Source organism: Schistocerca serialis, chromosome 4 (assembly GCF_023864345.2).
Source record: "Schistocerca serialis cubense isolate TAMUIC-IGC-003099 chromosome 4, iqSchSeri2.2, whole genome shotgun sequence".
Lineage (NCBI taxonomy): Eukaryota > Metazoa > Arthropoda > Insecta > Orthoptera > Acrididae > Schistocerca > Schistocerca serialis.
In genome coordinates, this window is record NC_064641.1 from 26,227,606 (window position 1) to 26,239,778 (window position 12,173).

Genomic DNA, 12,173 nt, shown 5'->3' on the forward strand with positions numbered 1-12,173 from the left:
CATATAAAATTAATGTTTTGACCTCTCTGGGCACCGTTTCCCACTACAAATAGTTAAGTCACAGTTAACCAGAATAACGAAATTTATAAAACACACTTTTTTCGAAATATACATTTTCGCGTAATATTATCGAATGCCGTACGAAAAATGTGCATATCACACAACAAGAACACTAGCCACTTATTAAAACATCACCTTCCTGACTATTATGTTACCTGGCCCCGACATAAGAAAATTGAATATTATTTTATGGACTGGGCTTCACTATATGAAATAACATCAAACGACATCCGCATACAACACCGAATACAAGAAATGCAACGAGTTAAAATTAATAGAAAACTTAGTGCGGCAACATTGAATCACTGCCAGTTTTGTCTAGAAAGCACGAGAGACGTACAGAAAATACATAGAACTTTCCAGCCATTGCCGATTCTGGTAGCTCCGCCCTCCGACCAATTACGACGCAGATTCTCTGCTGACGTAATGTGACAACTCTCGAATAATCTCCAGCTCCCTAGACGTTTAGCCGCCTTATTTAAAAGAGCTGCAGGCGCGTCACAGCTCAGTTCACTACGAGAGAGCGACGCGAAGATAGTGCTTCGAGGCGTGATCGAAGATTCGCTACGCAGCTATATTCGTCTACGTTACTGTGACCTAGCTAACAGAAGAAAATGCCGAAGATTCCAGCAGTGGGGATCGATTTGGGAACCACGTACTCGTGCGTGGGAGTTTGGCAACAAGGCAAGGTGGAAATAATCGCCAACGATCAAGGCAACAGGACGACACCAAGCTACGTCGCCTTTTGCGACTCGGAGCGGCTGATCGGCGATGCTGCCAAGAACCAGGTAGCGATGAACCCGCAGAATACCATCTTCGACGCCAAGCGACTCATCGGCCGCAAGTTTGACGACCCAAAGGTGCAGGGAGACATGAAGCATTGGCCATTCAAAGTGATTAACGACTGTAGCAAGCCTAAGATACAGGTCCAGTTCAAAGGTACCACCAAAACTTTTGCTCCAGAAGAGATAAGTGCTATGGTGCTTGTGAAAATGAAGGAAACAGCAGAGGCATTCTTGGGAGGCCAGGTTCGAGAGGCAGTTATTACAGTGCCCGCCTATTTCAACGACTCACAGCGGCAAGCTACCAAAGATGCAGGCGCCATAGCAGGCCTGAAGGTGCTGCGGATTATCAATGAGCCAACTGCAGCTGCACTCGCATACGGCCTCGACAAAAACCTGAAAGGTGAGCGCAATGTGCTCATATTTGACCTTGGTGGTGGCACCTTTGACGTGTCCATCCTGAGCATTTCGGAGGGTTCACTGTTTGAAGTGAAAGCAACAGCTGGAGACACACACCTGGGAGGCGAGGACTTTGACAGTCGGCTTGTGAATCATTTGGCTGATGAGTTCAAACGTAAATTCCACAAGGACGTACGTTCCAATCCACGTGCCTTGCGTCGACTGCGTACGGCAGCAGAACGTGCCAAGCGTACGTTGTCTTCCAGCACGGAGGCCAGTATTGAGATTGATGCACTATTAGATGGCATTGACTTCTACACGAAAGTTTCACGAGCACGGTTTGAGGAACTTTGTGCTGATCTGTTCCGCTCAACACTACAACCTGTCGAGAAAGCACTGGCCGATGCCAAGATGGACAAAGCGTCAATCCACGATGTCGTGTTGGTGGGTGGTTCAACACGCATCCCTAAGATTCAGGCTCTGCTGCAGAACTACTTTGCTGGCAAGCGGCTGAATTTGTCCATCAACCCGGATGAGGCAGTGGCATATGGTGCAGCTGTACAAGCAGCCATTCTCAGTGGTGATACCAGCTCTGCAATTCAGGATGTGTTACTGGTAGATGTAGCACCACTATCACTCGGCATTGAGACAGCAGGTGGTGTCATGACTAAGCTGGTAGAGCGCAATGCGCGTATCCCCTGCAAGCAAAAACAGACATTCACCACATACTCAGACAACCAGCCAGCAGTTACAATTCAGGTGTTTGAAGGAGAGCGTGCAATGACAAAGGACAACAACTTGCTGGGCACATTTGACCTCACTGGCATTCCACCAGCACCACGTGGTGTGCCTCAAGTGGAAGTTACATTTGACTTGAATGCAGATGGCATTCTAACTGTGTCCGCCCAAGAGAAGAGGACAGGAAGATCTCGTAACATCACCATCCGCAATGACAAGGGTCGGCTTTCCAAGGAGGAAATCGATCGGATGGTAGCTGATGCAGAGCGCTTCAAGGAGGAAGACCAGCGACAACGTGAGAGAGTAGAGGCACGGCATCGACTGGAGGGCTACGCCTTGTCTGTGAAGCAGGCACTGTCGGACGCAGGCAGCAGGCTATCTGAGTCGGACAAGACAGCAGCGATGGCACGTTGTGAGGAGGAATTACAGTGGCTAGACAACAACGCCCAGGCGAGCTGTGGTGAGTGTGAGCGTCGGCTACAGGAGCTGCAGCGGGTATGCACACCCATAATGACTAAGCTGCACCAGGGCACTAGGGATCCCAGCAGTAGCTGTGGGCAACAAGCAGGTACAGGAGCAGCACACACCGGTGGACCAACTGTTGAGGAGGTTGACTAACTGAACTGTTAATATGAAAACGGTTTTATGTGTCGCTGTGTGTAATATTTAAAATGTTGTGTACATAGGAGAGTGAAGCATTCACATTTCCAAGACGCTTTCTTTGTGTAGTTTTTGTCTGCATTCTTGTTGACTGATACACATGCTGTTATAAGCATGGTATTTATGTAAGACTGAATTCAATTTTAAGTTCCTCTGATCTTCATTATATTTATTTAACAATTTGTAGTTTATGACTGAGTCATTGTTTTTATCATTAGTTTTGTACAATAAATATTGTTTTCATAAAATTTTGTTTGTTTTTGTTATGCCACCCTTGTCCTGTCCTTATCCTGCAGTTTACCTTCAGTACTCCATACAAGTAATAACATATTTTTCAGGATGCTTCAAATGATGATGTACTGATTACACAGAATAGATAATTACTGAATAACAGGACGACATTGGAGAAAGTGGTGGTCTGACAGCTGTTTAGTGTAAAGTTACATGTGATATCTTTTGCACTAATTTACTCATGTGGGGAATCAATATATCAGATAGGAAACAGCACAAAGTCAATGGAAAATAAAATGCATTAATAGTAACTACCAGTAATCTGAAAAAAAGAATCAAAATAAGATAAATAAACAGAACACAGTGATTAAAATTGGTTTGTTTATGCTATAGGACACTAATACAAAATGAGTGCCTTATTCATAAATAGCCTTAACTACTACCAGTGAATTTTTTTCTAGGTCAAGTTACTTGGAAATATGTCATGTTGTGGACAAATTATATCACTGGAATAATTTAGATGCTGATTGTCAGAAGACTGTTAAAACTTGCACAAATGAGATATGTAAACGTGCAAAAAATACAACATTAAAGGCATTGATATAGTATTTATATTCACACTAAGTACTTGGGAGGGGAGTTCCTCTTACTCAGAGTTTTGAGGTGAATCATTGAATTCTTGATAATCTAAAAAAGGGTCTTGAGAATTGAGATAAAATTGTTATTGGTGCACTCTCACGAACTTGCATACGAATCATAGTGTAAGCCTACTATTAGTGTCAAAATTGTCTCTTAGGTCATTTTTAAACAAAAATATTTTCTGATCTGGTAAGAAACGTGGAGAACGTACACATTGATATAGATATCTATATGATTACAACAGCTTGGAATAATCTTAAGTTTACTATGTTTGTGTTGTTATTCCATTGGTTTTTTTTAATGAAGTGTGGAATTATAATTGAAGCAGTCTTATAAAATAGTATGAAGACGAACAGTACACAGTTAACAGTGCAAACACCAGTTTTACTAAAATACCGTGTAAGTCTACATTATCACTTGATTTGTTACATGATGTAAAAAGTCAGTTTATAAGTTTTCTGGTATATTTATGAAATAGTACTCATTAAAAGAACTATCTCAATTAAAATCAATAAACATAATACATCTCCCAAGCTACTGTAAGACTTTCACTATTATTCCAGGACAGCAGTTTCTGTATTAGATTGACTTCCTATTTTCTTGAACAGGGCCTCATTTGATTTCAGAGGGCAAGTCTCACTGACTTGCTCCATGGCAGGAATACGGGGTGTCACCACAATCCAAATGTGTGACATTAACAATTAGCCTACAGAAGTAACACATATATCTCTTATTTACATAAGTTAAGTGATCAGGCTCAAAATAAATGTATTTAGACACTACCTTTTGAGATACTGAATGCCTAAACATATGTTCCAAATTATTGCATTTTTTGCAAATGTGCAGTGATAAGACTTCAATATGGTTGTTACCTTAAGGCTCTGTCCATTGTCCTAACATTAGTCGAATTTGTTTTGTCAAACACCCACCTTTCTGTATCCTTGTGCTTTTGTAGGTATTTTGCAGCAGATGCAGTTTCTTAGACACTTCAGGATATTATTTAAGGAGTAAATACAGCATGGAAAGTTCTGGCAGAGTATAAAGGAGTAAAGATAACAAATCCCCCCCCCCCTCCTCTCTCTCTCTCTGTCTCTTTAAGCTACCAGCACGTACATTATGCCAGGACCAGTGACAGATACAGAAAAACCTCAAGGTGGTAGTGCTAAAGATATCTTGAGCTACCTTTACTTTTACCATAATAAAAAATAATCAGGTCACATGCAAAGTTAAAGAAAGTTTTATTTAAACTGATTATATGCTAAAGATATCTTGAGCTACCTTTACTTTTACCACAATAAAAAATAATCAGGTCACATGCAAAGTTAAAGTTTTATTTAAACTGATTATATTCATATGCAAGATAATGTCATCTTATGAAATAAAAAAGTTACAGTTGTGGTTCTCTTCCTTAATTGATGAATTCTATGCACGAATTCTTCCTGGCAAATTGGTTAATTACATCATCAATAGGACAATCAGTGTCAGGGTGAGTGTTCAACAGAGCCATACAGAATAATGTATCGAGATCACTAGAATGGCCGCGACTTTTCTCATAATTATGTTTTAGCTATCTATGTGCCAAACAGAGATGTATAAAATCGATGATGCAGACACATGTGCTACATAGGAAAGTACAACTACTTGATAACTCAATTCAGTCGAGTCGACTGACAAAAGAAATGAACGAATAGCTTGTGAAAAGAGGGATGGTTGGGGAAGGATGACTGATGGATTGGATACATGCAACAGGAATATAAGGTAGGAATTCAGGAGGGAGAGAAAAGTGGAAAAGTGTGACACTGTAATCACTGAGTCAGGCAGTGCAAGATGATGATGATGTGGGAGAGCTGACTGGGATGGGGTGAGCGTACAGAGGAAGGGGAGACTGTAGGGAAGAGGTGTTGGAGCAGGGGGTTAGTGGGGATAGAGGCCAGGAGGATTATGTAAATGAAAGATGGTCTGAAGAGATAGCTCATATCTGTTTAATTCATAAAAGTTGGTGTTGGGAGAAAGAAGATGGATGCAAGATGTCTCAAATTCCTTGATGTGTTAATAATTAAAACTGTATTGTGTTGTGATCATGTAGACAGCATTCTTAGTCAACTGAACAGTTTTGTGTATGTTGTGAATATCTTATCTAGTATCTCTGATTTGGCAGTTAAAAAAAAACTGTCTATATGCATACTTTGTTTCAGTAGTTAAGTATAGCATAATTTTCTGGGGGTCTGATAAAACTAATCTGCTCAAAGCTTTAGACTTAAAAAAAAGAAGATCATCTGAGCAATGGTAGGAGCTAAAAAGAATTAACACTGCATACCTCTCTTTGAAAAACTATATCTAATGTCTATTCCAAGCATAGATGTACATGAGATTCTCATTTTCACAAAGAGAAACCCACAACTTTTTGAGGACAACTGCTTCCTGCATCAGAATGAGACTAGACATAGGGCACGTTACATGCTGCCTACCCACAGACTCAAACTATATAAAAAAAACTCACACTACATGGGCATGAAATTTGTAAATTAAATCTGAAAGGGAGAAAGTGATCCACTTCTCAAAAATACTGAAGGAGACCTGGAAAGATATCTTAAGAGTCAATGCTATTATAGCATAGAGGATTTCTTGAATGATGGCCATGTAATATACTATCTCTCTAAAAAGTAACACCATATATAATATATGTGTAGATTTTTAAAAGAAATATATAACCATATAAAGTAATATATATAAAAACAAAGATGAGGTGACTTACCGAACAAAAGCGCTGGCAGGTCGATAGACACACAAACAAACACAAACATACACACAAAATTCAAGCTTTCGCAACAAACTGTTGCCTCATCAGGAAAGAGGGAAGGAGAGGGGAAGACGAAAGGAAGTGGGTTTTAAGGGAGAGGGTAAGGAGTCATTCCAATCCCGGGAGCGGAAAGACTTACCTTAGGGGGAAAAAAGGACAGGTATACACTCGCACACACGCACATATCCATCCACACATACAGACACAAGCAGACATGTCTGCTTGTGTCTGTATGTGTGGATGGATATGTGCGTGTGTGCGAGTGTATACCTGTCCTTTTTTCCCCCTAAGGTAAGTCTTTCCGCTCCCGGGATTGGAATGACTCCTTACCCTCTCCCTTAAAACCCACTTCCTTTCATCTTCCCCTCTCCTTCCCTCTTTCCTGATGAGGCAACAGTTTGTTGCGAAAGCTTGAATTTTGTGTGTATGTTTGTGTTTGTTTGTGTGTCTATCGACCTGCCAGCGCTTTTGTTCGGTAAGTCACCTCATCTTTGTTTTTATATATAATTTTTCCCACGTGGAATGTTTCCTTCCATTATATTCGAATCATCATATAAAGTAATATGTTTAGATAAGTTTATTAATCTGTATCTTAGTCTTAAAACTGATAAGTCACCTATGTTACAGTCTTTGATTGTATGAGACATGCTATGTGATAACAAAAATTTGATTTGATTTGATTGGCCACAGGTTGTGATGCAGCCACTGAAATTGAATATATTGTGCTCAGCAGCATGTCTGCAACTGGCTACAGTTTGGCAGTGGCCATTTGTTCAGATGGACAGTTGGTTGGTTGTCGTGTCCATCCACACAACACAGTCCCTCACCCCAGCCTGCATGCTGTAGGGGCTGTATAGGGGCACTGTGTGTGTGTGTGTGTGTGTGTGTGTGTGTGTGTGTGTGTGTGTGTGTGTGTGTGTGCGGGGGAGGAGGCAGGTGCCTCACTGCTCTCTTTTAACTATGATCTGCCATAGATTCCTTGAACAGAAAACTGTATCCAGTAGTTGGAAGGTAGCACAGGTCACACCTATCTACAAGAAAGGTAGCAGAAGTAGCTCACAAAACTACCAACCAGTATCCTTGACATCCATTTGTTGTAGAATCGTAGAACATATTCTGAGCTCAAACTTCATGAGATATTTTGAACAGAATGACATCCACCATGCCAATCATCACGGATTCTGAAAACATCAGTTACATGAAACTCAAATTACACTTTTCTCATGTGACACCCTGAAAACCATTACTCAAAGCAGTCAGATTGATGTAGTATTTCTTGATTTCTGAAAAGCACTTGGCTCAGTATCAAACTTACATTTATTTTCAAAAGTATGATTGCATGGGGTATCAAGCAAAATTTGTAGCTGGAATGAGAATTTTTTTTGGGAGGGAGGATGCAGCATGTTACCATTGATGGTGGGTCATAACAGATGTAGAAGTAATTTCAGGTGTGCCCCAGAGAAGTGTCTGAGAAAATTTGCTGTTTATGTTGCATATTAATGAACTTGCATTCAATAATAATAGTGGCCTCAGACTTTTAGTAGATGATATAGTTATTTATAATAAAGTATTGTCTAAAAAACTGTACAAATATTCTGTTAGATTGTGATAAGATTTCAAAGCATTGCAGAGCTTGACAACTTGTTTTAAGAGTACAGAAATTTAAAATGGTGCACTTTAGAAAATAAAAAAAAAAAGATCTAGGTATCCTATGACTACATGATCAATGAGTCACAGATGGAATCAGTCAAATCATAGAAATTCCTGGGCACATCAGTTTGTAGGGATGTGAAATGAAAGTCACTTGGGTTCAGTCATAAGTAAAGCAGGCAGCAGATTTCTGTTCATTTGTGGAACCCTAGGGGTATGAAATCAGTCTATAAAGGAGAATGCTTCTTGTATGATCCATCCCAGAACACTGCTGAAGTGTATGGGATCCATATCGGATAGGACTAACAGGGGATAGTCAATGTACACAAATAAGGGCAGCATGAATGCTCACGTGCTTGTTTGACTCAAGAGAGAGCACCATGGAGATCCTGCAAAATCGGAACTGGCAAAGACTTAAAGATAGATGCAAAATATACAATGAAAGCCTACTTAATAAGTTACAAGAACTAACTTTAAATAATTGATCTAGGAACATACTACAATCCACTATGTATTGCTTCCATAGGAATTGAAAGGACAAGATTAGACCAATTAAAGAACAGACAGAGGCTGTTCTTCCCATGCTCCATATGTGAATAGAACTGGGGGAAAAAACAATAACTGGTACAATAGGAAGTAGCCTCTGTCATGCACTTCACAGAGGTTTGCAGAGCTTGGATTTTGATGTAGATGTAGAGATGGAATGTAAGCAGAACTATGGAATATAAATATTAAGACAGGTTGCAAAAATGAGTACTGAGGCTGTATCATGCCTACACATATGAAAAGATTATGGGGGATAGCATAAAGCAGTGAAGATGAAAAAGAAACAACAAGAAAAAATAGGTGTGAGAATGTCAAGAATTTAAGAAATCTAAAGTTACCAATGAGAAATGGGTGGAATAGGAGCATAATTTCAACCAGTGGAATATACTGTATATGATTCAGTATGGTGAGAATGAAATGGGCTCTAGCAAAGAAACAATGCATTGTTACGAGAAGAAAAGTTGCTACTCACCATATAGCAGAGATTCTGAGTCGCAGATAGGTACAACAGGAAGACTCTCACAATTATAGCTTTCGGCTGTTAAGGCCTTCGTCAACAGTAGACACACATATGCGTATGCACACACACTGAAGCAAATGCAACTGACACTCACAGACACATCTCCCAAAGTTTGACTCCTTTTCTTAATATTAGCCTTTACATATTTCCATTAACTTATGTGTGTATTTTCTAAAGCATATTACTTCTTTTACTTGGTTGTTGGTAGTTTGCCCTCCTAACCACCTGCAGGAGTGGGGGAGGGGGAAGTGCTTTGCATTCAGTTGTTTGTATAGCTGTAGGGAGCACTATTATCAAATCCATTTCCCGCTGGTCAACACATAAGATGCTTGTCTCACATTACAGAGAAATATGGTGATTATTGACTTTTTTTTCAGTGTAGTAAATCTAAAGATAATTTCACAGTAGTGCTTTTGGTCATTTTTGCCATCAGCAGAAGTGATTGCAAGTACTAATCATGCTAAGTGATTCATTGTAACCCTTGATGACAAGTTTTATAAACACACAGAACAAAATTAACAAGCACCACAGCATTAAACTTAGTAATGTGCAGATACATTTCAACTGCAACACTGATGTAGAGCAACGCCCCCCCCCCCCCTCCCCCCCCCCTTCCACACATATACACACACACACACACACACACACACACACACTCTCTCTCTCTCTCTCTCTCTCTCTCTCTCTCTCTCTCTCTCTCTCCTACCTTTAAATAATCTGCATTTGCGAGTTTTAAGATTACAGCACACACTATAGTAGAATCTTATTCAGCACTTAGAAAATGATACAGTACTGTTAATGCATAGCTACAACAGTCATTTTATACAAATTCAGTGGAAATATTTGTAAAATGAAACCATAAAACTCTTGGTGATGTGGAACAAATCAACTTATACATTAACAAAATACAGAATCTGGGGTAGAATAACAATATGAATTAGGATAGATTGCTATTGACCACATCGAGGAGGCTTTGAGCAAATGACAGGCTCATTTAAAAGTAGACTGTTGGATAAACTATCAGATACAGTCCTTTGTTACATGAAGAAAAAGATACACACATTCATACAAGCACACCAACAGCCTCTGTCATCTTCAGGTGCCGAGGCCAACTTGGATGGACAGTGGTCTCAGCTGGTGTAGGTAATGGTGTTTCAGAAGAGATGTGGGATGAGGAGGTGAGAAATAGCATGGTAAAGGTGGGAGAAGATGCTCTAGAGCTGAATGGAGATGTGTGCAGGGATGTGGTGGGCTGCCAGATGCAGCCTCGAGAGGCTGTTCTTGGGGGAGGTTGTGGTGGGGGGCATGAGAGAAAGAAGAGAAGTAGAGAAGGCCATAGGACTATACAAGTATGCTGGGGGGATAGAAGGCACATGTGGAGGTGGCTGGAGTGGGAGCAGGTGGAGGACAGGTAGCAAACGTTAAGGTCAAGAGTATTACAGAAACGAAGGATATGTTGCTTTAGAGTTTCCATCTGCACAATTCAGGAAAGCTTGTGCTTGTAAAAAGAATCCAGATGGCACGGTCTGCACAGCTCTCATTGAAATCACGCACACCATGATGAGCAGCACACTCAGCTATTAGGTGATCCAGCTGTTTCTTTGACCACAGTTTAGCAGTAGCCATTCTTGCAGACAGGCAGCTTGTTGATGGTCATGCCCATAGAGAATGCTGCATAGTGGTTGCAGTTAAGTTGGTAGGCTACTTGCCCACTTTCATAGGTGGCTCTGCCTTTGATGGGATACGAAATGGTTGTGACAAGAGTGGATTAGTGAGAAGAAGTATGTGGCAAGAGTTTGGGAACAGGTGAGAAAGTAGAGAGAGATAAGAAATAGTTTAGATTGGGTGCATGCTATAGTACCACTGTCTAAGCATGACAAGAGATAGTTGAAACCCTGGCAGAGAACATGATTCATTTCCTCCAGTCCAGAGTGGTTCTTAGTAATGAAGGGGGTACTCGTGGCCAATCGGTATAATTTTGATATGTTAAGGGTTTGTCTCATTCTCCTGTTCCCTATACTGGAAATACTATTTTGCTACCAACCCCACCATACAGACTTGACTGAAAAACATATTGAATGCTGACTCACTCAGTTTAGTCATAATCCTCCTCCATTTAATTGTGATCCATCTCGAATGCCCCTTAATCATCCCCTGACAACTTCCCACAATTTCATAACCTAAAATGTTGCCTCAGCATCTTCCCTCAAATTTCTCAATGTGGAAATCAACCTAACATCTGCAGAAAGAACTAAAATCGATTACCCTGCAACTGATTTTGACTTTAAAAACCTACCTGGCAATAAAAGCTCCAGCATTGTTATGAACCACAGGGATGACCTGGATAGGTGCTCCACCAGCTATTAGACTCATCCACCTAATGCCCTGCCACGGTTACTCTATTCCAGAAGTGTGTCGTAATCTCTAGTCTTTCTTCAGATCATTAGGCCCATCCCAGAAGCTCTTTCCTGAGTATATCTTCCACCTCACCCTCACTACTCTTCAGACTCCTGCCTTCTAGAAGCTTCCTAAAATACTTAAACCAAACTATACAGGCTATATACTGTGCTTTTACACAGAGAATCTCTGCCCTTGTGGATCAACACTTTCAGTTTGTTATCCGTAACCTACAGTGCTACATAAAGCACACTAACCATTTCCTTTACTGACTCTCCACAGTTCCTGTCTCTTACCACCCAGTACCCTGCTTGGCACTGTCAATGCTACCTCCCTCTACAAAAAGGTCTCCAATGCCTTTGGCCTTGCCAACACTGACACTACCTTTCCAAACACCTATCTTCAAACCTTGTGGTGTAACAGGTTGTTCCATCTCTTCCTCACAATCAGATGAAAGATGTTCGTGTCCATACATTGTTTAGGTAGTTAGTATGAAGAAAACCTCCACAGATTGTGCTTCAGTTTGTGCTGAGATGATGTGAGAAACATGATCACAGGACATACACAAGGTGTAATTTATTTTATTTTATTTTATTTTATTTACTCATCCATTGACAAAAATATTGTATGGATGTTGTCAAGGGTACATGTAAGCCATTTCAAAGAAATGGGACACAAACAATATATACATTAAAAAGTGCAAAACAAAATAATACAATGAAGTTAATAATAATACAATGAAATTAATATA

The 12,173-nt window shown here is 40.3% G+C and overlaps 1 protein-coding gene across 1 annotated transcript; it reads left to right on the forward strand.

The window, feature by feature from the left end:
- The first annotated feature begins 583 nt into the window (after positions 1-583).
- Positions 584-2,695, forward strand: LOC126473758 (heat shock protein 70 A1-like). The gene has a single exon (XM_050101015.1). It carries the CDS (start codon positions 675-677, stop codon positions 2,595-2,597), a length of 1,923 nt encoding a protein of 640 aa, XP_049956972.1. The 5' UTR covers positions 584-674; the 3' UTR covers positions 2,598-2,695.
- The last annotated feature ends 9,478 nt before the right edge of the window (positions 2,696-12,173 follow it).

What these genes read in the sequence shown, in the direction of transcription:
- LOC126473758 (XM_050101015.1), top strand. Translation starts at nt 675, where the DNA reads ATGCCGAAGATTCCAGCAGTGGGGATCGATTTGGGAACCACGTACTCG.